The sequence below is a fragment of the Stigmatopora nigra genome, chromosome 2 (genome assembly GCF_051989575.1).
Source record: "Stigmatopora nigra isolate UIUO_SnigA chromosome 2, RoL_Snig_1.1, whole genome shotgun sequence".
NCBI classification, from domain to species: domain Eukaryota; kingdom Metazoa; phylum Chordata; class Actinopteri; order Syngnathiformes; family Syngnathidae; genus Stigmatopora; species Stigmatopora nigra.
Genome location: NC_135509.1, coordinates 15,112,937 through 15,138,211, shown reverse-complemented (window position 1 = coordinate 15,138,211; position 25,275 = coordinate 15,112,937). Strand labels below are relative to the sequence as shown.

Below are 25,275 nucleotides of genomic sequence, written 5' to 3'. Positions count from 1 at the left end.
CACGTACACCTGAACTCAGACAATACTGTTAAATATGAAGATTCCACCTTAGTTTACAAAATCTTCCATCATAAAGCTCCTCCTCCACTGCCAGATTTTGTAAAAAAAAATCCAACATATCAACAAGGGCTGGCTCTAGAGGTGACTGTGTAGTTCCCTTAAAAAAGAGTGCATTCAGCCAAAGAATCTTCTCTGTCCATGCCTTGTATACCCGGAACTCAATACCAATTACCATATGTGAATTCCCACTTTGACAATCATCCTAAAGCTTGGCTGTTAGAAAAATTGCGATCACAACATTGTCTAAAACTGTGCTATTTGTGTGTGTGTGTCTGTCTGTGTGTGTGTGTGTGTGTGTGTGTGTGTGTGTGTGTGTGTGTGTGTGTGTGTGTGTGTGTGTGTGTGTGTGTGTGTGTGTGTGTGTGTGTCATCTTTACCTTCCACTTGGACAAGGGACTAAAGATGGAAATTAGCTCTCGGCTACAATCTTACATATTTCCATATATATGTTCATGTTAAGATGAATATGAATGGCCATTAATATGTGCTGTCGCTTATGATATAAGTCAAACTCAAACAGCTACTGTTTGATGCATTTAGCTCTGAGTACACTTGACAATATCTTTAAGAAAGAACATCTCAACCAAGATAACCATTAACTCTGCACTTCTTCACTTACAACTTTCTTGTGTCTAGAATGTGGTTTCACTTCCATGGCTGCAAGAGCTTTTTTTCCCCCGGTACGAGCAATGGGAGCCGAGTCTGGGGAAATCAAGTCAGGAAGAAGCAAAGCTTCATCAATGCTGCCAGGAGATGCAGAAATATTCATTACAAGCATTGAGAGCTCGCGCTGGGAGAGTGTATTGATCTGGTGCTCCTGTTCCACCACCAAAATCGACCGTATAGATTGGTCACTCCTCCTCATCTGTAATGGGACCCGCAGCACACACAACCTCCCGCTGGCTCTGTTTAAGGTCAACCCCAGCTGCTTGCCGCTCTCGCTGTTGGGATGTAAAGTCATTATCTTTAAACTGAAGTGGATCTCTGTCTAGAATTCTTGCTGGGTGGATCACTTGGGGAGTAGATCATTTGATGGCATGAGGACCGAATAGCTATCCGATAATGCTGTTCACAGGAAATTGTGTGTGACTGGCTAGACGGTGATATACTACACTGATAATTCACTGATAAATGGAAAACTTGATCCATCAACTGAGGGATGATAAGTCCCTGAAAGCACAATGGGTGGATTGATTACTGTTAGGACCATTGAAGGAAGAAATTGATCACTCCCTGGATGGTGAAGAGGAATATCAACCTTCACCGCAATTGTGCTGCTGACACTGATTTGATCACTTTTTATGAGGAGGACACATCTCATTCTGAAGTATTATACAGGGACAACAACTCTTGCCGTTTGTTACGATAACACTCTGCCTTAACAGAAAATTGTATTTGCATTTCAATTCCTACGGTTTCAATGTTGATCGTCTCATGTTCCTCAGTTTCTACGAGCGACTTCAGTCGACCACCTTGCCGGCTTGATTTAAATCAGAGGTGCAGGCCTCAAGGGGACATATCCAGTCTGTTTTCTAGGTCTTCATCCTCCAACATGCCTGAGTCAAAGAATCAGGATGGTTGTCATGCTTCTGCAGAGCTTGCTTTTTATAACATTTTGATCATTTGTAGACAAGATCACATCATTACATGAATACTTTCCTTAGATGCGCGAGGCTGGGGAACATAATGTTAATTGCTCTGTCCGTGCTTGGAGTGAGAAACTGGTTCACTTTAGGGTGGTTGAATCGAAGTCAGAAACAAATGTTGTATTTTCCCTTTTAATCAGAAATAGAAATCATTTGTAGAAAACTCAGCATGCTTCACTTCATTTCCATTTGTACATGTTCCACAACAGCAACAGACTCATCAGAACATACAGAGAAGAAGTAGGACAAGATTCCAAGATCTAATAACACAATTTTTCCACTCACAATGACCATAACATCAAATACAATTGGTCTCCAAAAGTTATTCTCCTTTTTTAATCTTCTCAGACAAATTTCTCTTGTGACTCCCCTGGATTTTGACTCGTGTTTGTTTTCGCTTTTCACAGTAAACTTAAGTTATGGTAACTTTCCGTATTCTGGAGATGGTCCCATTAATTTTATTTGAGTTTGGTTCAGATGTCGTGGTTGGTGTAGCTGACGTAGGTGGTTTTTGTTGGTAAGACTGCAGAAAGAAAAAAGGCAAGAAACAACTTCAAGCAAATGATGGCTGTAAAACTGCAATGTGAAACTGTTGCTATTGAGAAGAACATTAACTACGCCGAGTCCACTCTGAACATTCTGTTCTTAAAACAATCTTTTTGTATTTATTTTCCTAAAATAAGAAGTAATTGATACCAGATGAGAACTCTTACTAACCTCCTGCCTCAACGCCTTGAAACAGCTCGGTCTTCACTTCTCCATTGGGTCGTTCAGCTGCCAACTGTGACAGTTTATTGGTCATTGTGGCCGCGGTAACGACGGCTTTGAAGCTGCGTTTGCGCTTGGGAACGTTCTGCTCCGGGTGGAAGATGATGATGTAGACCTTCGGCACGTAGAGCATTCCCAGCGACACAGAGGCACTCAGGCTAAGGGACACGGTCAGTGTGGCCGTCTGGATGTACATCTGTGAAAGGGGGCGTGTAACGGGTCATGTTAGGACCTTATGCCTTTACATTTGACAAATGTATCACTGGATAACTGAGTGGATGGATGAATTAATTACTGAATACTACATGCACAAGCCAGGTCGATTGATGGATGAAGGTCAAGTGTTGCATCCACTAATGGGTAAATGTTGAGTGTAATGCTGGAACATCCACAATGAATGGGTGAATGCATGGATTTATGGATCACAAAATGTGTGGATGAATGGATGGATCACTTGGTACATGTATCACAAGATGGAACATTCACTAGATGAATGAATAATGGATGAATCCCCAGATATGTGGAATACTATCTGGATCAATCACTGGAGGTATAGGCAGCTGTATCAATGTCTAGATGGATAAATACACCAGCAATGAAAGTTTTGAGACATTTTTTTTCTTCATACTGAGTTAGTTTGAATCACTTTTTTTCACCCACTGAGTCTTTTCAAATCATTTTTCATCTTAAATATTATTATGTTCCATTAAAGGTTTTTCTTTACTTACACTTTACTACACTCACCCGCTCAGCCGACTGCGCTGTGCCGAAGAAAATGGGTATGAAGGCGAGCCAGATGATGCAGGTCGTGTACATGGTAAAGCCGATGGGTTTGGCCTCATTGAACGTCTCCGGGACGCCTCGTGTCTTGATGGCATACACTGTGCACGTGACCATCAGCAGAATGCTGTAGCCCAGTGAGCAGATGAGTGCCAGGTCCGAAATGTCACACTTGAGCACCCCCCTTGCATGCTGGGGGTCGGCCGTACGCTGCTCGCTGTAGTCCACCAGGGCGTGCGGCGGCTCGGCCGCGAACCACGCCAGGACTCCTACCAGCTGCACACCCACCAAGGAAAATGTGATAACCAGTTGCGAGGTGGGTGAGATGAAACGAGGTGCGGCCACTGCCGTCTTGCCCTGGGCGAAGATACGGTGGATGCGGTTTGTTTTGGTAAGCAGAGCCGCGTAACTGAAGCACAAGCCAAGACCCAGGAAAACCCGGCGCAGGGAGCACACGGCGACACCTGGAGGGGCCATCATTGGGAAGGTGGCCACGTAGCACAAAAAGATGCCCGTCAGGAGCACGTAGCTCATCTCCCGCCCAGACGCCCGTACAATGGGTGTGTCATTGTAACGTATGAAGGTAGCCATCACGAAGGCAGTGGCGGAGATACCCAGCACGGCAATGAGGACGGGCACCAGTGCCCAGGGCGAGTACCACTCCAGCTGAATGACTGGGATTGGCTGACAACTGCTACTGTTCCAGTTGGGCCGCTGTTCGTATGGGCAAAGCTGGCAGGAGAACTGGCTAGCAAGGAAATGGTAGCCCTCGCAGCGCTCACAGTGCCAGCAGCACGGAACGCCCTTCACGATTTTCTTGCGCTCGCCTGGCCCACATGGCACGCTGCACGACGAAGCAGGGGTTGAGACACTGCCCACTGAGTCAAACTTCAGCGCAGATATCTGTCGGGGGAGCGACAATGTTACTACTAAGCCATACAAGAGATCCCACCCTGTCAAGATGTCTTATGAAAACTCAATTGTGTGAATGAATTTGTCCCCTGTTGACTTCACAGCTAATTTTATAGTGCATTTTTGCAATATCGGCAGCCCAGTGAATGAGTGTTTCGTGTGTTGGCTGCAGTTCTAGGGGTCCAGGGTTCAAATCCAGGTCACTCCATCTGTGTGGAGTTTGCATGTTTTTCCCTGGCCTGCGTGGGTTTTATCCAGGTACTACGGTTTCCTCCCTCATTCCAAAAACATGCAAGGTAGGCTGATTGGACACTCTAAATTGCCCCTAGGTATGAGTGTGAGTGTGAATGGTTGTCCTTCTTCACGATTTAGGGTGTCAACTGGGATAGCCTCCAGCACCCTTTGCGATTCTTGTGAGGATAAGCAGTTAAGAAAATGAATGAATTTTTGCTATATCACAGGATTTTGTAAAGAGAGAGACAAAGTTCAAATTTAAAATTATTTTGCTCCCAAAAATATATTGAATAACTGGATAATGGTGATTAAAAAAAAGACAGATCTTACATTGAGGTGCAGTTGATTGGTCCACTGCCCGATGACCTTATATTCTGGCCCCGAGTTCTCACTGATCTGGTACTGGAAAATATCATAGCGCCCGGGAGCGTCTCCATTCTCATTGAACATCACCGGTGTGCCAGCACTTCCTGTCGTGACAGGGAGTTAATTAGAACAGATGACCAAAAAAGAACAGTATTTTAAAGCAGTGAACGTGAGCGATGGGAAATGGAAAACACGACATCTTTGAACTCAGAGGCCTACAAAGACCAAGCTGGAAAGGGCAAAGTCATCAGTGTCTTGTGTGCATGTACACCAAAAAAAGGATAAACAGTTCAGAAAATAAATGAAAACTCCCAATCTACCATAGTTGATATATATTGGATGCACATGAGTTCCAAGGCAGGCACACACTTGGACATTTACATACAGAAAAGTCATTTTGCTCCTCCTCAACAAATTTGGCCATAAAGACCTCAACATTGCTTTAAATCAAAAGTGCAGTTGGCATTACATACACCAAAATCAGGGAAGGTCATGGAGATCAAGGAAGTCAAGTGACTGGTATTGTTGAGCAGTAACAAGCAAACACAAGCAGATTTTCTCACAAATACAAGGCAAAATATGTGGAAAGACAAAGCTGTTGAGATGCAAACTGGGCATTGTTAAAAGGCAAAATGGAAAACCTCATTTAATTTATAAATAACTCAAACCTACTCCATTGACCTCGAAGGTGCCTTTGTTAATGTTAAAGTCATATGCGCAGCGTGGGTGAACTTTAATGTGTTCAACCTGTGGTATATGTCAGGTCATGTACATTGGATGTTGCATTAAACATCGGAGCACAATAATTCATTCATACACAACATTGTCAAGCATTCTGGTCAACCATAAGGTCAAAAAATAAACTTGAGCTTTTGCCATTAAAATGCTGAGAGGATGCTCTCGAGGGAGCTGCAGGGTGGGATACTTACCAAGTGGAAAAACAATCTTTTGCACTGGGCAAGAGTAAAAAAATAAATATAAATACAATTTCGCTAAATAAGCTGCAGTAATTTGAGTTTGATTTATTTAATAAAGGGACAATAAATAACACATTAAAGAGCGTCTATGTCGCAAATTTGACATCTTTATTTGCGCTGTATTTAAAAACTAAGTGGTACGATATATGATAGAATTTTCCTGGATTGCGAAGGTAAAAAATGAGAAATATTCTCATTTCTTTCACAAACTCCCCAAAAACAATTTTGGCCAAAAATTTGAACGTTAGTGGGCGTTTCCTGCTTCCTTAGCAATGTGCTCAAATGTATGCATTTATGCTTGGATTTCTTGTCCCTGGTGAACAGGAAAAAAAAAGACGATTCTTCGTTTTACCGCCTCCCGGTTAGCTGTCCAAAACAATCACATCGTGGAACTCGACCGCAAACTAATGTGCGAACATTAGCGGTCAACTGGAGCACACCCCTACATGCCTCTCTAGAAATAAACACATGGGCGAGCAGCATGGATGAAGTAGCAATTACCCATTAGCGTCAGGCGTCCCTCTGTTAGTTTGTTTGCAAAGCATGATGGGTAAGTAGCGCGTCCAGTCTAGTGACACAGAAGAGGAACGTTCGCTCTAGTTCGCTTCAACGCTTTGACGAACCCTCGCCAGCCATGCAACGCTGGGGAAGCCTTAAATGTGCTGTTTGAATGTTTTGATTATTGGCGATAGAAAAACACTTATAAAAAATGAACACCGTATTTACCCGCATATAAGTCGCCCCTGCGTATAAGCCGCAGTTTTAAAATTGGTTAAAAAAAAATCATTGGATTTTTACAATTTCTCGCGTATAAGCCGCCCACTGATTGACAATTTTTACCTCCATATTCATGGGAGTACAAATGTGTTGCTTTCTCTCTGGATGCAATAATTGCATGAGATACACATTGCGCAGGTATCAAGGATGATACTTTAACAATCAACGCAAGACCTTCGATCAGCTTTAACAACTTTTGGGATAAGCTGACATGGTAGATTCTACGAACATAAGGCTATTCTCCTGAAAATAATGTGTACTGGTGTCTTACCATTGAAATTGACAGCACGAATGTGCGCCAGCAGCTCCTTGCCATCAACGTTAGCCATCCGTGGACAGAGACCCGGGTGGCCGGCACAAAGCTGCCGCTGAAGACGGTCCAGAGCATGCGCCATGGCGTACACGGCGTCCATCACAAACTGGACTTTTCCCTCCTGCTCATATGCAGAGTCGCGACCCACTTTCTCCAGGCCTGTTGGAAGAAAGTTGACGGACAATTTTTCTCCACCCCGCACAATTCAAGCACAAGAAGCCTAAACAAATTCCATCAAAAGGCAGCAAAAGTAAGATAATGAAATTGAAGAGATGGAATTCAAAAACAGAGCAATTTAAATATGATAGTAACTAATTGATCGCATAATTAGTGGGCCTCTTTTTGCATGTTTCAAGGCAAATCATGTTTTTAATGCTATTTTCACCATACTATACATTGAAATAGCACAATTACCGTATTTTCACGACTATAAGGCGCACTGCATTATAAGGCGCATCCTCAATGAATGACACATTTTATTTTTTTTCCATATATAAAGCACTGTGGATTATAAGGCCCCCTGTCTATTTTGGAGAAAATTTAAGACTTTTAAGGGCGCCTTATAGTCGCGAAAATACAGTATATAACAGTCAAAATGACCACTAAATTATTTTATTTGCCGATGTATTTCTTTATTCCTTTTTTTCTGTTAATGTTTATTTTCTTTTTTTCCAAGTGTACTTTTCCAATGTTTTGTATGTATTTGGAAATTTTAAAAACATTTCATTCAGAATTTTTTGCCCCATTGTTGACAATTGTATTTCCTAAGGCCATGTGAGGGATCAACTGATGTGTTCACTCACCTGTACACTTTTTGGGTGCTCCTGTTCTTTTGCCATGCGTCCCCAATTTGCAGGCAAAATTTTCCTCCCAGAATTCGGCGAACCAAACGTTTCGCCGATTGTTGGCCAGTGAGCGGCTCTTGAAGTATCGATCAAACGCTGTGATGAAAATAAAATGGGAGTGTCATCACCGGGGTGACCGTTCTTTTCAGATTTTTCGTGGTATTTAGTAGTTTTTGTCCTAACCATCGACAGATGCACGCTTAGGCAGGATGGTGACGGCACCCTCGGCCACGACCTCCTGGTGCAGTACCGGTGAGATTTTGGAGCCCCAGCTGTCGGAGCCCACCCATAGGAAGTGACCCGTAAGGTTGTTTCGCTTAGCCGCGCCCAGGATGCGACTAGTGGGGACAGAGACGGACAGCTAATCAGACGTCACTTTTGGGGATATTTTTTTCAAGTGAATCAAAGTATGACAAAAAAATAAACTGTAATACAAATTTTAATCAAACTAAAAAAAGAATACAGTAAAACCTCTACTTATGAACTGTGAATGTGAAATATTTAGGAAACAAAACATCTCAATTGGAAAATTTTGGCTCGGGATAGGAAACGAATTAAAAATATGAAATCTCACAAATTCAAACATTGCCCAAACATTAATACGTTTGTAGCCGCCTGTAATTTGTTTTGAAATTAGCATGATAGGCAGGAGTTGAAGTAACAATATCACTTCTGGAAAGAATTATGCCATATTATTTATTACCATTTACTATTTATATATTGATGAATAGAGTTAACGGCTACAAACAACTTTTGATGAAAAGATGTAAATAGAATAAATACATTTATTTTTAGTTATATTTTAATAAATACCTCATATTTTCAAGTATTTTTTAAATAGTCGTTCACAGGTCAAATATAATAAAATAGCACTATGCACTGAAACACATCTGATTTTAGAAGAGTGTGACTAATTTTAAAGTGTGTGTGACTGCACATGTGTGGCGGGGAGTCATACCGTATATCGTCCTCATTGGCGAAGGTGATGACGGCACGGGCGTTGGGCGTCTCTAGCAGACGTAGGAGCATCTTGTCAAACTCGCCTGGTTTGGGCTCACGGGGAATCTTCAGTGACTGAGCGATGCACACGTCACCTGATGCAGTAGAACACACAAATACACAGGTTTATACAAAGCGGAAAATACTACTTCACTTTCTTCACGTTCCCTAAACACATCAGAGGCTCACACTTGAAGAAAAAAAGTACTTTTGAAGTCTTTGGATTCAATCAAATTCATATGAGGAACCAAAGGTTATGTTCACTATGTGAAAACAAAGCCTAAATGTCCTCGTTGTTAAAAAAAATCCTGTGTAAAATTTGTGATATAGAATCATTTCAAATCATATAATTCAATGGCACTGTAGAATTTTCTTTTGAAAAGATCAAAGAAATTTAGTGGTTTAAGTGATCTACTATCAAAATTTAAAAAAAAATAGACAAATAAGATAAAATGAAACTAGACTTTAAGATTACTTTGAAATTTAAAATAGTAGATTGATATTTCCATCTTTATTTTGCAGTAACTTCATTAAAATGTACATTTGAGTCCTAAACTCAGAAGCCACTTTTAATTTAACAAAGACATGTAAAACCAAAACAACTTTTTGAGGACATGAAAGAAAATCAAGCGTGAAAGAGCACATGAAGACCAGCGGCATATGTCAAGTCTGGGGTAAATCGGAGCGGTGACCGTTCCGAGCTAATTGGCTCTGAGAAACGTCTTTGTTCGCCTACCGCTGATTCTCAAAGGAACAAAATAGCAGGAACAAAGTAGCGGAAAAAAAGAATCTCATTTGGAAACTGGCTGAGTCTCAACCTTCTTAACTTCTCAGCTTTCAGGCGGCAAAACGCACCAATCGGCATTTTGCACTTGCTTTCTCACTTAATCGTCAACAAGAAGATTTAACATCTCGTCCTGTTTGTTTGTCGTTAATAGAAAAAAAAAAGATAAAACCCTTCTGCTTCATCATCAATAAGAAGACAAGTCAGCTTTGTTATCATGGCTAAGCACAAACTTGTATTTTTGCAAATGCCAGCATCAAATGTGGTTACGAATATTCAATCTAACGGTTTTATGATGCATGTGTAATTTGTATTGCAATGAAAATATACACCACATATCTAAATTTTGCATGTTTAAAATTCTAAACAAAATTGACTTACACAAACTTATATCCGAACTAATCTTTCGTGGTGTTAATGTAATATTTTACTGCCACTGCGATGGATTAACTCTAGTACTTTAATACATATTTTCTGAGTATAAGTCGCACTCGAGTATAAGTCACAATTTTGGGGGCTTTTTTTTTATGAATTGTAGTGACAGTAAAACAGAACAACAGACTTTAAAGTAACATATTGACAGTTTTGGGGATAACTATAACCTGAAAAACAACATTTTAAGTGGTTTGGGTATCACAATGAAAAAATTCTGACATAAGAAGCATTTAAGTAGAACTCACAGGCCCAGCCAAACTATGAAATATGTATAGTTCATAGTTTAAAAACAGGAAAATTGGAAAAAAGCAACAAGCTCTGTCATAAATGGAACAATTAAGTCAATGTAGTATTGAAAATACTATGAAATTCCAACCTTTATTTCAACAACTACTTCTTGTGTCCAAGTTGTAATTTCGCAAGGCTTGGTCCCTTTGATTGGAACTGGTCCACTTATGTTGCGAATGAATTGAAAAAATATATATAATTATTTTATATTTCAATGTCAAACATATGTTGTAAAGCCCTTTAAGATGTTTTGGTGATTCAGAGCTGTATGAAAAGACTACACTTGACTTGTTCTGCGCTTTGCCATGTCAAGGCAATGGTGCTGCCGTTACCTGGGAAACTTTTCAAGCTCCTGCTGCATCAACAAAACAGAAACGATTGGTGTCCTTCACTGCTACGTGATGATAAATTCCAGTGTCTGAAGTCATACATCAATTGAAAGGCCTGCCTTTTAACGTTCTCAGCATGTACCATTTTGGTCCATGCTAGGAAAACATCCGCTTGGACTAATTGAAAAGTTACATCATGTCATTGTCATGGTTCTTAACAAGTTCTTCTAACTCTTGAGAGCTTTGTCTTACAGAGAGCCAATACATGCTCTGAAAAGAAAAGGCAGCTAAATTCTTAACTAAAGGTGGACATTCTTTACCGAGATCCAAATATATAAAGTATTTTGATTGTCACAATACCAAACAAGACTGAGAAAATACTTTTTAGTGTTAACGTAAGCATTTTGTGTGGTATATGTTAAAAAAATGGGCATTGTTTTGCGGGAACTAGTGGAGGAATGTTGAATATTCCTTTAGAAGATTAACTGACTTTTTCCTTTTCTGTAAAGAAAGATGAGAGAGCTCAATTGTAAATTGCCTGCTCTGTACCATCCCCCACCCTTCATTTGCTCTCTTTTGCTGTGGAGCTTAAAGAAAATCCTTCTACTTTTAGGATTTCCTTATCAGTTTCCCTCCCTCGGGGACGTCGGGCTCGCTTCTGAATCTTCAGGTGCAAATATGACATGACAGCACTGAGTTCAAGTGATTTCTCATTCTCCATCTTCATTTTGCTTAACACTTTCAAAAAAATATATTTTCACGCCGTGGCTCATTAAAATCCTATCGTGCCTTGTCATTATTTAAACACTGTTCTCACTGCACTTCCTTACATTAAAGGCATACAGGCTTATATATAGGTAGGGATTAATTCAGTGCTGGGCATTTATATTCATCAACTGAAATCCAACCATTTACTGTCACCAGCTTCTTTATACAGTGCCTGGAAAAAGTCTTTGCTCATTCTTTTTATTTAATTTATTCATTTTTGCCCCCACATATTGCGCTTGTTGTAGCCCAACAAATGCGTTTATGGAAATACTGGTAATCAGTCAAACTGTCAATGATCAAAAGCTACCTGCAAAAAAATGAATCAATATTCATTGACAATTGGTAATAATCATGAAGCAGGGATCTAAAGCTATGTTCGCACGAGCCAATTATAGTTTCCTAGTCAACAGTTCTAATGGAAACCTGTTTTTTTTCATGAAGTATGAACTGATTTTTCAAATCCGACCTAGATTCATTCTTACATAAATAAAAATTGTAGACTTATCCAATGTCTCTGCAGTATAAAGGCAAATCCCTAAAAATGCAAGCTGTATGTTATCAACGAATGAACTACATCACCACTGTTCGGCAAAATGAACAAGAGACACGACTAAACAATGGCCGACAAAGGCATGTAAAAATAACTTTCCATTCTTGAGACCACATGTGAGACTGTCGGGTTAAAAAAAAAACATGGACTCAGGTGGCATAAAATCTTCAAGATTGTCAGACAACTAACAGCGAAGACCTCCCAGTGGGACCCAAACTTATAGTTATTGTGATCATGCATGTCAGTTGGCCACATTTGTCCACTACCTGCAGAAACTATAACTTCACCAAAAGCCACTAAGCCATATTTGTGTTTTTGTTGTAATATTACTCTGCTAAATGACAATTTATGGTTAGGAAATGTTCGTGTTGTTAAAGAGTTTGATCTTTGTAAAAACTGAAGTGATCTTCCGTAAGGCTGCTACAATCTTTTTGGACAACCTTCCCAGGCAAGACCCCTTTTTTTCATGTGTTTTAGACCCAACCGGATTGTCCCTCAAATCCTCCGACGAGGCTAGATCATTTTGGGTCAGGGGTGTTTCGGGAAGAAAGGAGTGTCTCACGGATGATTGCCCTTGTGGGTTTACTTGGGTCTCTGCATCAGACACTATGTCCGTGGAGTTGTCAGAATGGCAACTGCAAGAAAGGCAGCAATGAAAAAATGGGTGCAGCAGAACCTTCTGGGAGTTGACTCTCAGATTAGGATCCAGGTCCAACATCTTTTTCACAAGGCGGACAAAGAGCTGCTCGGTACGTTTTTGTCCTACGACATCCACCATAACCAGTTTCAACTCATCCAGGGAGGTGAGTATGAGTGATCGCCCACCTTTGGGCTGACATCCTGTGTCCTTGGCAAACTGCTCGGGTGATTTGAGCCTCCACCTCTGTACCCCATTACACTCTTTGTGGAAATATTGGGTCACTTCCTTTCCGCGGTCCAGCACGGAATCCGCCGGCTGTCCCTGAGTGTTGGTGACAAAGTTCAAAATTTCGTACTCTGTCCTCCCGGGATATAACGGCTGGCCCGTGGCAAGCTCCACGGCAACCAGTCCCAACGACCACACGTCCACTGTCTCGTTGAATGGAATCCCCAGAATGACTTCGGGTGCTCGGTACCACAATGTCTGCACGCAATCTCCTGGTGCAATGTCCAACACATTTTTGGCCAAGCCAAAGTCGGCAAGCTTGACTTTGAGAGGCTGGAGATGGCGATCCACCACCATGATGTTCTCAGGTTTGATGTCAGCGTGGACGAGCCCCATCTTGCTCATGTGAGAGAGTGCCGTAGCCAATTGGTGGACAACGGGCCTCAGTTGTTCAACTGAGAGTGCACTGTGATTTTGCATGAACTCCCTCAGGTTCTGATCCAAGAGTTCAAAATTCAGGCAGATGTTCTCCTTGTGGAAGAAAAAGCCGTCCCATCGGACAATGTTGCACTTATCAGGATCGAGACTCCACAGTTGCTTCAGGATGGAGATTTCTTCCTTGGCATCATTGACAGAGTTCTGTTTGTTCTTAAAAACCTTGATGGCCACCATAGTGTCTGTCTCTGTATTGCGACATTTGACCACCACACCAAAGGTACCCTCGCCAAGTACATCCTCCACGGTATGCACTCCACCCAGTGTCACCCCTTTGTACATCTTTAAGTCATCTGCATGGACAAAGAGTGGAAATATGTTAATGATCTACAGATTTTGTGGGGTATATTTGTCAATTTCAAGTATTTTTAAAACCATACTAATGATCATTAATATTAGCTAGACATACAAAATGTTAGAGAATGTTTAAGACAACTAGGGTGTCTCTCAAAGTAAAACTAGACCTCCTCCTTTGTCGTATAATTTTGAAAAAAACATCAAGCTATGGACGTTGAGACTGTTTTTTTTTTCCAGTTTCTTTACTTTCAGGCGCATTGCAACTATATCCATATTAATTTGAATGGTTTACTGCCAACAAATGGTCAAATTTGCCTAATATTATCATAAATTACTAAATGCACTATTGGTTTTGCATCTCTTGACATTGTGCACATGCATTTAATATTTCAAATTATGGCAACACCTACCCGTCTGATTCATGTCGGGCTTTTTGCTGCTGGCCGAGCCAAGTTTGACGTGATGAGGTCAGGCTGAAAGACTGACGTAATGTACATTGTTGTCTTGTTGTTTTTGTTGTTGTCATCATGTAATGGCTCGAACTCACTAGCTCCTCAAAGAAGACTAAGTGACAACCATCATTGTTTCTCTGTGACATCACTTTCTAAAGCGCATTATTAGGCATCAAAGAATGAGGGAGTTTACAACTGAAATGTAGCAATGAAGTCACTGCAAAGTTTTTGACAGATGCAGTTCTAGAGGCCACCATGAGCAAATCAGTCAACTAATACATTATTTTGACCAACAATGTCCATGTGCAATTTCATTGAAATAAAACATTCGGAGCAAATATACAGACACAGTAACCTCAACCACTATTTTTTGACGTTATCAGAATCCATTCATCCATTTACCAACTGCAGTCAGAAACTGGGATCAAACCTTCGGGTAGCCTCCTCAGAATGACTGTAGGTGACATACTCCATGTGTAATCCATGTTGTCAGTCTAAAAATAGACTTGATACTTAAAATAATTCTTAAATTATGATGAAATGATGACATGTGAAGCCTCACTTTGTACAGAGTACAGAAAAAAGCAGCAGCATAATGCAACGGCGATCGCCTGCCAACTCACAGTTTGTGAACAGACTGTGAAAGAATAATTTCAAAAGCTGGCAAAATATTTTCCCCAAAAACAGAAAATCTTTTAAAGTAAAGACTGGATGAAAACTATTATTTGTTAATAAATATGAGTAAATATTCCTATAACATGTGTTGCATTTTGTTTACATTGTAACACAAGCACATAAATATAATTTTCTCAAACAACCCTAGAATTCTCAACAGTGTTGACACCCCTTAGATTTCTAAACCACTGGGTATCTTTGAACCATGTGTAAACCAATTGGCTTCTAAGCGCCATTGCTTGAAGAAGCTTCAATTAGAAGCATAGACATCCTGCTGAGTCGGGCTTTATTGATTAACTTCTGCACAGTTTCACTTCATAACCAATTTCTGATTACCATAACAACAAATCCATGTTAGAGATATTCCTGCATGGCAAGTAACTATCCCTAAATATAAAAAATTATTCATTTCGTCTGATTCAAAACAGAATATTGCTAATCACTTTACGGGTGTGGGCAAACTATTTCACAAAGGGCCGCAGTGGGTGCGGGTTTTTATTCCAACCCATTGAGAGGGCACCTTTTCACCAATCTGTTGTCCTACAAGTGCAATCAGTGCATTGCAGACAGGTGCTTTTTGTTTTCTGCAGAAATCTCATTGGTTAAACTGTCATTGCTATATCGGTTGGAACAAAAACCTACACCCAAAACGGCCCTCAAAGACCGGTTTGCCCATCCTTGGTTAGTCCGTCAGCCTCACAGTTCTGAGGTTGGGGGTGGAGCTTGCAAGTTCTCCTTGGGTTTGTGTGGGTTTTCTCCGGGTTCTCCAGTTTCCTCCCACATCCAAAAAACATGCAGGGTTGGCTGGTTGAACACTAAATTCTCCATAGGCATGAGTGCAAGCTGGAATATTTGTCTGTCTCCTTGTGCTTTGTGATTGGCTGGCCACCGATTTAGGGTGTCCCCTGCCTGGTGCCTAGCTAGGATAGGCCCACGACCCTAATGAGGATAAGTGGTTCGGAAAATTAATTAATGAATAATCACTTTCCCATATTTACACGCTGTTGCCTCCCAATTGCACATTTGCATGTATACTGTCATCAGCTAGAAACCAGTGTATACTACACATTATTTCAGTTGATCATAGTATAATGACATCCGTGCCAGCTATTAAGATTGCCACCCCGGGTTGCTACATCCATCTGCCGGCTGTCACCAAGCTGTGCTAAAGGCTTGAGAGGAGGTCACAGCGGGTTTTCCTGGAGACCTGGCCAGTTGTCACCATGGTGATGTGCTCGTCGGGTGAGGACTGACATCTCAGTGATGGTATCCATTTCTGCGGGGACTCTCTGCAGACTTTAACTTCCATATGGGTCACATATGAAGGTTGATCTTTACAGAATATTGTACCGATCGGCTCCGTTCACCGCGGAATGAACCACTTTTGAAGTGAGATAACATAAAATATATTTTTTAAACTAAAAGGTGAGACCCAGTACATTAATAGTGAATGGCAAAAGACCAAAAGACGACCAGACTGCTAGATAATCCCAAGACCTATAATGCTATACGACAACTAAAGTCCTCCTGAGTTTTAACAACTGTAAGATGGAAAACAACTGAAAGACTGATTTTGACTTTAGGACCATTATCCAAATAACATGGGGCTGCTTCTCACACTGCAAGACAGCAAGTGCCTATTGTTTTGTAGACATGAAAGGGTAGAAATTACAATGATTTGTCACAATGCTGTTGAATTCAAAAGGTTTGAGGCTGACGCACAAAATGTAAACGACGACCTCAGCAAGCAGATCCTACCCACCATCAGTGCTAACCAAAAGAGGCCAGTTAACATCGTATTTATTTGACTATAACGCGCACCCGTGTATAAGGCGCACCCAAAATTTGTGACTTAAGATTGGTATACATTTTTTTTCAGTTTTTCTCAGCTCACAACTAAAATTGCACCAGTACAGGTAACTTGCAAATGCTGAACACATTTATTCACAACATATGCTACAGAAACCTGGTAAAACCAGAATTCTCAAATGGAATTAGGCAAGATTTATACATGACATGCAGTCTTCAGGTGTTCAAATGCTTCTCAACGGTTCACCATCATGTTTTTTTACTACATAAAATCATGTCTCGCATTTTGAAAATGATGTGCGATAAGGCTATTGGCAGATACACTCAAAAACATAAAAAATTAAGAAAATAGTGTTAACAAGACAATGAAGATGGCCGAAAAGTATTAAGCATTGTGTTCTTACCCGACTCTCTGGAGATTTGCACAAAGGCCTCTACACCGCTTTCCCCGTAGTTGCCCTCGGAGGCCAAAGTGGAGACGTAGTTCCAACCCATTGCTGTGACAATGTCCATCATAGCCTGAGCCTGGTATGAGTCTGGAGGAACCACACGTGAGAAGAAGTCGTAGCGAGTGTTGTCACTCAGCTCTGGGGCTGTTGACGCGTAGCTGATCTGGGGAATCTGGGGGAGACAAGCAATAACTTGACATACTTTCTGAGTTTCAAAATCATTTCATACCTATTATGTATTGAGTTTTCAGTCACTTTGCAGTGCTATTGTAAACTACTGCATACTCAACTCGAGTTCTGCACCTGGGAGGATCTAATCAAGACTCGGGTACTTGCACTAAAACTCCATAGACTGCTGACCACTTCAGTCATTTTTAGTACTTATTTATGTTACCACTTATTCATGTTGACTATGCATTTATTTATGACTTATTTATTGATGATTTATTTATTGTCTATTTATAATTTTTTTTAATTGATTATTTATTTGTGCACTTTATGGTGAAGCTTTAAATTTCATTATACTTGTATAATGACAATATAAGCATTCAATTTAATTCAATTACTTTTAGCAAGTATTTTTGCTGGCTCGAGCAAGAGACTTAGCCTACTAGGCTACAGTTGTTCCACCACCAGTCGTATTGACTGACTTTTTAACCATCTTCCACATCCTTGTACAGTTGGCTTTTTAGCCTACATCTTATGTGGTGATGACATCATAGCAGGAGGAGGCTGAGAGTTCAATGACATCATCACAGAGGCGGCATGTTCCATGACAAGTCGATGTGAGTCACTCTGACATTTTAGGGTTAAGCTGCAGGAGGATGGGACATGATGGCAACTGACAGGCGCCTGCTGACACCCGGCCGTCGTCGCTCCCGTGATTCAACCGCCGGGACAGACTGAGTTACGAGAGGCAACCGTCTCAGTTAGCGTTTGCGATAAGCTAATGTCAGAACTCTACACAACAGGGATGAAGGCGCGGGCATCGAGGGGAAACCTTTCCACCCACCCCGCGGCCACAGTGAAGAATGACACGCTGAGATGTGACGGCCGCAACATATGTGGGCGGCGAAGGCGGCAAGCAAATCAAGCGTGAAGTGTGCTTACAAAACACAACGCAATATGTAGATGTGAAAGAACAACAATAAGAAACCCAAATGATGGATAAACCCAATACACAAACTTTTTTCACTTCCAATTTTTATGACCTGAAAATTGAACTGGGCGGTCCAGTGGTTGGCATGTCGGCCCCACAGTTCTGGGGTCAAGGGTTCAATCCCTGGTCTGTCTTCACTGTGTGGAGTTTGCTTATTCTCCCGGGCTTACGTGGGTTTTCTCAGGGTACTCCGAATTCCTCCCATGTCCCCAAAACATGCAGGGTAAGCTGGTTGAAGGACTCATCTTGGTATGAGTTTGAGCATAAAAGGTTGTCCGTCTCCTTGTGCCTTGCAATTGGCTGGCCACCAATTCAGGGTGCCCGACCCGCCTCTGGCCCGAAGTTAGCTGGGATAGGCTCCAGCACCCCCACAAACTTTATGAGGATAAGCGATTCAGAAAATAAAAGAAAAGTTAACCATTGCTTCCCTTCAAAGGCTTACACATTCGAGCACTCTTTGAAATAAGCATTTGTGCAAAAGAGTGATCTCGTTTAAAAATTAAAAATACGCTGACATTAAACTTAATGTGTTATGCAACGCTGCTAGAGGAGCAGATAAGTCGCCAGTGTTAAGGGGGTGTGCATGAAGGGTAAGGAATGTATCAATGCAGCTAATAAGTGTAATTGGATCTGGAATTCATTGCAACCGATTGGCGTCTGTGGTCAAACAATGAGCCATTCAGGCATTCAAGTAGAAAATTCTAAACAAAATACAACTGTCAAACAAAATAGATGTTAAAAAAGTTTGTGTTATTTCATGTCCATCGGAGCTTGTGTCCAAGACAGTTGGCTTAAATCACTTCCTTTACGCTTTGTTATATCATTAATGTGACAGCTGACTGCTCAATTGCATTTACATTGAGCAATAATTCTTTCTAAATGGAAACATTTGCCTCAAACTCAAGTTATTTTACACTTTGAATGCCACAATGTATTTTCTGTTATGTGTCGCAAACAAAGTTAAATGAAATAATGAATTTCTCCTATTCCTTAATATGTATTCTCCAACAAATATCTCTGAATGGCTTCATAATTACTTCTTTTGTATGTTGATGTTAATATCTCAGGGTAAACACATTTTGTTTTGAAGGTAGAATCAATTATTCCAAATTGCCCTCAATTTGAGGAGAAAAAAAAGCTCTAGTTGTGTTTTAATTCATTCATTTATCCAATTATCCTCACTAGGGTCACGGGGGTGCTGGAGGCAATCCCAGCATCCCTGAGACCCTAGTGAGGATAATTGAATAAATGAATGAATGAAAACACAACTAGAGCAAGGTTAAGCAATTCAGAAAATGAATGAATATATATATATATATATATATATATATATATATATATATATATATATATATATATATATATATATATATATATATATATATATATATATATATATATATATATATATATATATATATATATATATATATATATATATATATATATATATATATATATATATATATATATATATATATATATATATATATATGCAGATTCTCTGAATTGTTTTATGGTATTATGGAGAGTAGATGAGAACATCCATAAAATCCTTCCAACTGTGTATTAAGAAATGATTTTAACTGTTTGACTATGTTCCCACGCATTTGTTCATAAAAATTAGAATTTCATCATCACATCCTTGCTTATGAGCAACTGAACCCTTTAGGGGTGGGTGTTCCTTTATTACTCAGTCATGGCATGCCTCTGCTTCCTGTCAACCCTCCTGAGAAATGTTTCACACAGCTGATATTGAGCATTCCTCAGCTATGCTAAGTCTTTTTTTTTTTGCCAATCCCAATGGTTTTGGAGCAATAATTGATGATCAATTTGTTGGGTGGTAGCACTTGAATGAACAAATATTTTTCTTAAAGATTTTCAATTAAAATGTTTGAGAAGCCTTGTTATTATGAAAGGCTATTATTCAATCAAATTATTATATACATATTCTATACAGCATTTTACAAGGAGTACATACAGTAACAATAGCAGGAACATCTTAAGTCATACAATTTTCAAGTCTTACAAATCATGGGCCAAAAATCTGACTATCAAAGTCATGAAAAGATGTTTGTGATTAAAATGTGTTTAAAAAGCAATCCATTGAAGATTATGCATTCTTTTTCCTTGTTCACAATACCAACAGAGAGAAGATGAGAATTTATTGCGGGAAGCAGATCTTCTCACACTGCAAAGATGCGTGAACATTGCAACTCATTTTCACCCGATGAGTGCTAGCGACACTTATAACAACACTAACTTTTTTTCGAGGGGAACAAACACATTTTCAAGAAAGCTAGGGAGCAAACATCAGCAGAATCGAGTCATTTTCCACACCCAGCCTGCTAACTACTCCTGCTAATTTTGGATGCAATAATGTCACTATATGTAGGATATGATACATACTATATATATATTGGCTTACTGGTGGGATCAGGACAGAGTCAGCCATAAACAATAAACAATTCATATTTTGAAATATTATTCATTGAGAACCATACTCATAATTTAAAAGTAAAAATATATGAAAATGTGTGCATTGTTTAGTGATTTATCCACTTTCCACCACAAGTCTATGAATTCTTTTGAAAACATTTTCATACCATTGCTAACCAACAAGAGTATGCATGGAGTAATGTAATGAAAATGAAGTTATGGTTTAAAAAGTGCTAGAGGTCATAATGTTCATATTGGTGCTTTCGGGAATCAGCTCTCTCAATACCAGTTTCCATATTTTAACTCACAGGTTAGGTGCAAATCATATGCACTATCAAAACAGCCACATAAATGTCGTATAAAACTAATACCTTGAGATACGAGCTTAATGCGTTCCAGGGCTGAGCTCGTATGTTGATTTTACTCAAATTCCTCGTATGTCGGGGCACTCATATGTCAAGGTATTACTGTATCTCAACATTTAAATATGTAAAATAACCCTAACCCAAATATAAGACAAACAACACTTTTTCTTTCTCTTTTAATGCAAAAAAACACTGTCTTATATTCGGGACAATTTGGAAACTAGATCATTGGTCTGACAAACAAGAAGTTTGACTTCTTTTTTTACAGTGTTCCTACCTTGAAGAGGCGAAGGATGTTGGCCACCATGATGGAGACAGAGCTGGCCGCTGCCCCAATGACGCCCACCACCTTGTCCGGTTTGACAAATATGGGCGTCTGTCCATTGGTGCAGCGTACGTCACCCGCATCCCTTTCAATGAGAGCCTGTACGAAGGTGAGTGACTGCTCTAGGGCGTGAGTGTCTCGCGAACACGTGTCCAGGACACGCGCACCCAGAGTGACATTGGGGAGAAGCTCGGGGTCTTTGTTGACAAGGTCAATGGCAAACAACATGGCCTCCAGACGGTGGATGCCCTTCTCCTTTTTCAGTTCCCCGCAAGGCAGCCCTCGCTCACCCCGGGCGTGCACTGGGAACAGGCCACCTAAGATGATGTCCCCATCTAAGCGAATGGAGTGCGCATACTCCTGCTGAAGGTCCGTGTTTGGGGAGGGGGCGGTGGAACCCAGCAAGAGGCAGCTCTTTATTATCAGTAAAGACAGGAAGAAATGCCTGTTAAGGGCCATCTCAGCGTAGTCAGTGGGCACGAAGCCAGAGGGACCATGGGAGCTGCCCCCTCCCCCCTCGAGGATCTAGAATGGGGGTCTCACACCTAAAAACTGGGAGCTCTGTGTTCTTCTGAAGTTCTGGTTCTCTTGGTGCACATTTTGTGGAACCTGCTTCACATACTTCCTGAAACAGAGGGGGGAGAAAATCAGTTTTTGGGTTACAATAATTTTATTTGAATCAAAACTAAGAATTTTAGTGAATAATTATGAGGCCAAGTTTAAACGGAAACCATGCAAAAACGCAAAAAAAAGGCCTTTTGTTTACTTTTTTGTTTGGGCATGTCTGCATTAAATACTTTGGGCCGATTGGTCAAATTTGAGCTACTTTTTATAAGATTTGGAAGTTTTGGAAGGAATGGTTTTGATGAGTTAAAACAATTAAAGTTGCAAATCTACACCTTGAAGTTTAGCTACTACCTTTTTTGTCACAGGAACAACTTCAGTCTAAATATCTGGCATTTTAGCACCTCACAGTGCATGTAGCTGTGCACTACAGGTAATTTGTAGGTGTGTAGGTAAATTCAACCAAATTGCATTAAAAATGACGTAACATTAAAATGAACTTGATGCATATATCCTTTTAAATCCACTCCTTGTGACAGGTGGATTTAACGGCAATTTCAATAGAAGTATTTTACCCACGGGAAAATTGAAGGAGCTTTACCAGTCCGCAGTGAGAAAAAGGTTGGGGAGTGTTGCTCTACAATAAGTCTCCGACTGTTTTTCTTTCTGGTAATAATATCAAAATACAGTTTGAAGTTTATCAGGAAAATGTCTTATCTTGAAATGAAATTTGAATTTGGGGTGTTTTTTTTTTTAATTAGTGTAATATTTTTGTTTTTTTTAGTTGGAGGCTGTCTTTCTGCACTGGGAACCCTGGTGCAAAATTTCCAATATAAAGCAATTGACTCTTCCAATTGTGGCCATTGACCGCAATGGTTATTTACTCATTCATAATAATGTGGCCCAGTTCGACCACTACTGCATGCTGTTAGTTAATAGGCTATTTGTCCACTTAAAGAGGGCATGCTCTATTGGTCCTTACTGTATATATGTGGCACATGGCATTTTTTCCATTCAAATCTAGCATACAATCTAACCATACTATTATTTTATAGTGTTTCAAATTTCAATCAAAAGATTTCAAGTGAAAAGTCTTTAAATTAAAAACAATAGACCCACACTGGTCGGCCACTATATTAGGTATACTTTGCTTATCGAGAGATGGACCCTTGTTTACCTTCAGACATTTTTATTCCTTTGTGACATGGATTCAAGGAGTTACTGCAGACATTTTGCTGAATTTTGATCCATTTTAACATGGCAGGATCCCACAACAGATGCAGATTTGTCGGCTACATCTTAATGATGCAATTATTTTCTATCACATTCCAAAGGTGCTCCATTGGATTGAGATTTGTTGATGTGGGGGGGCATTTGAGTACAGTCAGCTCTTTCATGTTCAAGAACCGCATCTAAGAGGTTTTGGGTTTCATGACATGGAATTAGGTGGTCATTAAGTGATGGACATGGTTAGTAACTGTATTCATTTAGGGTTATAATGATACATCAACAAGTCATTTTTAAATTGTCTTGTCGGGCCATTCTCTGCAAGCCCTAGCAATGCATGAGAACTCCACTAGATCGGCAGTCTCTGAAATACTCAGACATACAGCCATACGACGTTTGAAGTCATTGAAACGACCATTTGTTCTTCCTTATACTGATGCCCAGTTTGAAATGCTGCAAATCTTGACCATGTCTCCAAGTCAAAATGCACTTGATTGGCCAATTAGAAATTTGCGTTGCGGACCAGATGGATGGACAGGTGTGTCTAATAAATTGGCCACTCACTCTGGGGATCTGGGTTCAAATCCAGGTCATGTCCACCCGTGTGGAATTTGCATGTGCCTGCATGAGTTTTCTCTTGGTACTCCGGCTTCCACCCACATTCCAAAAACATGCATAATAGCCTGATTGGACACTCTTAATTGCCCCTAGGTATGAGTGTGAGCGTGCATGGTTGTCCACCGATCCAGGGTGTCCCCTGCCTCTGGCCCGGAGTCAGCTGGGATAGGCTCCAGCACCCCCTGCAACCCCAATGAGGGTAAAGCGGTTGAGAAAATGAAATGAGAAATGAGATTTGATTATGCATGCTGATGAATTAACTGAAAGTGAGATAGTTAAATGAGTGTTCACGTACCTCTTGTCCCCTGTGAGACTTTCCAGTGCATCTTCTGCTATTATCCACGTATATTTCTTCCGTCGCCACTCCTCACAATCACACACAAATGAAAGACTTTGGTATAGCAAACAAATAAAAATGAGGTCACTAAAGTCGGTTCGGACACCTCCACGGACCCGGACTGCGCGTTGAAGGGGTGGTATGAGATCGTGAGTGGGCGCGAGCATTGAAAGTGACGCGCGCGTGCACAGGTGGGTTGAAAAAACGTTTTCTTGAAAGGAAAATCCCCCGTGACTGGCGACCCCCAGAGGGAGGACAATGACATTTCGCCTCATTCATCCACGTTCTAATTTGAATACAATGTATATATATTCCCAAGTCATTCATTCATTTTCTGAACTGTTTATCCTCACAAGGGTGGCCAGGGGTGCTGGAGCCTATCCCAGATATGTGCACCAGGTGGGGGACACCCTGAATTGGTGGAACAAGACCATTCAGAACCATTCACACTCATAGCAAAGGGCAATTTAATTGTTCAACCAGCCTACCATGCATGTTTTTGACACTGGAGCACCCGGAGAAAACCCACACAAGAGCAGGGAGAACATTCAAACTACACGCAGTGAGGACTCACCTGGTAGTGAACCTTCGATACCAGAATTGCCATATAATTTTTTTTGTTTTCCCTATATAAATTGATTATAATTTGCTTACATCCAATGGTTACTCATTTAGTTATGCCAGCTCATGATATGATCTAATATAATAATCATCATCATCTTCATCATCATCATCATCATCATCATCAAAATACTACTAATAAGAATAACAATAATCATACTAACAAATATTGATAATAATAATACTTCCAATTATATTTATTGAAAATGTCTGCTGTATTCAATGTATATATCATACTTGAAACCAAATAAGCATAATAATGACATGTCTTCTGAACTGATTTTGTTTTGTTATTTAACATGAAATATTCTTTAATCCCTATGTTTAGTTTGTCATATTTAAATGGAGAACACAAATACATTTTCTAGGAGTTACATTTGCAACCCTTTGGAGGGCATTAGATATGTAGCTGCTGTCCTCTGCTGGTGTGATCAGGATATAGATATACATACATACAAAAAAATAAAAAAATATTAGAAACTGGTGTGACAGTTTTAAATTTTTTTTGTTTAAATAGAAAAATGACAATATTTTTTTTAAATGAATTTTAATTATAATCAATTGACCTTCCTAGGTGGGATTAGTATGTTCACTTCATGCCTGTGAGATTTTCTCCAGTTATTCTGATTGAATGTCCTAATATAATGAATTGTTGATTGTATCTTTGTTCATGATATATCCCCTATTTCTGCTCATAATCAAGTGAGATGGCTCCACTGAGCCTTGTTAGGAAAAGTAGCATGGCGG

General features: G+C 40.2%; 1 protein-coding gene and 1 pseudogene across 2 annotated transcripts; both read right to left on the bottom strand.

The window, feature by feature from the left end:
• Positions 1-1,824: 1,824 nt before the first annotated feature.
• LOC144214470 (metabotropic glutamate receptor 8-like) lies at positions 1,825-24,070 on the bottom strand. The gene is made up of 11 exons (XM_077742854.1): positions 23,866-24,070; positions 21,114-21,786; positions 16,829-17,045; positions 8,637-8,772; positions 7,862-8,016; positions 7,637-7,774; positions 6,792-6,992; positions 4,731-4,870; positions 3,219-4,157; positions 2,424-2,670; positions 1,825-2,229 (listed from the first exon to the last, which is right to left on the bottom strand). Exons 2-11 carry the CDS (start codon positions 21,618-21,620, stop codon positions 2,180-2,182), a joined length of 2,730 nt encoding a protein of 909 aa, XP_077598980.1. The 5' UTR covers positions 21,621-21,786; positions 23,866-24,070; the 3' UTR covers positions 1,825-2,179.
• On the bottom strand, positions 11,857-14,023 carry LOC144193331 (homeodomain-interacting protein kinase 1 pseudogene; annotated as a pseudogene). The gene is made up of 3 exons (XR_013325728.1): positions 13,899-14,023; positions 12,418-13,484; positions 11,857-11,862 (listed from the first exon to the last, which is right to left on the bottom strand). The product of XR_013325728.1 is annotated as a homeodomain-interacting protein kinase 1 pseudogene (transcript).
• Positions 24,071-25,275: the final 1,205 nt, after the last annotated feature.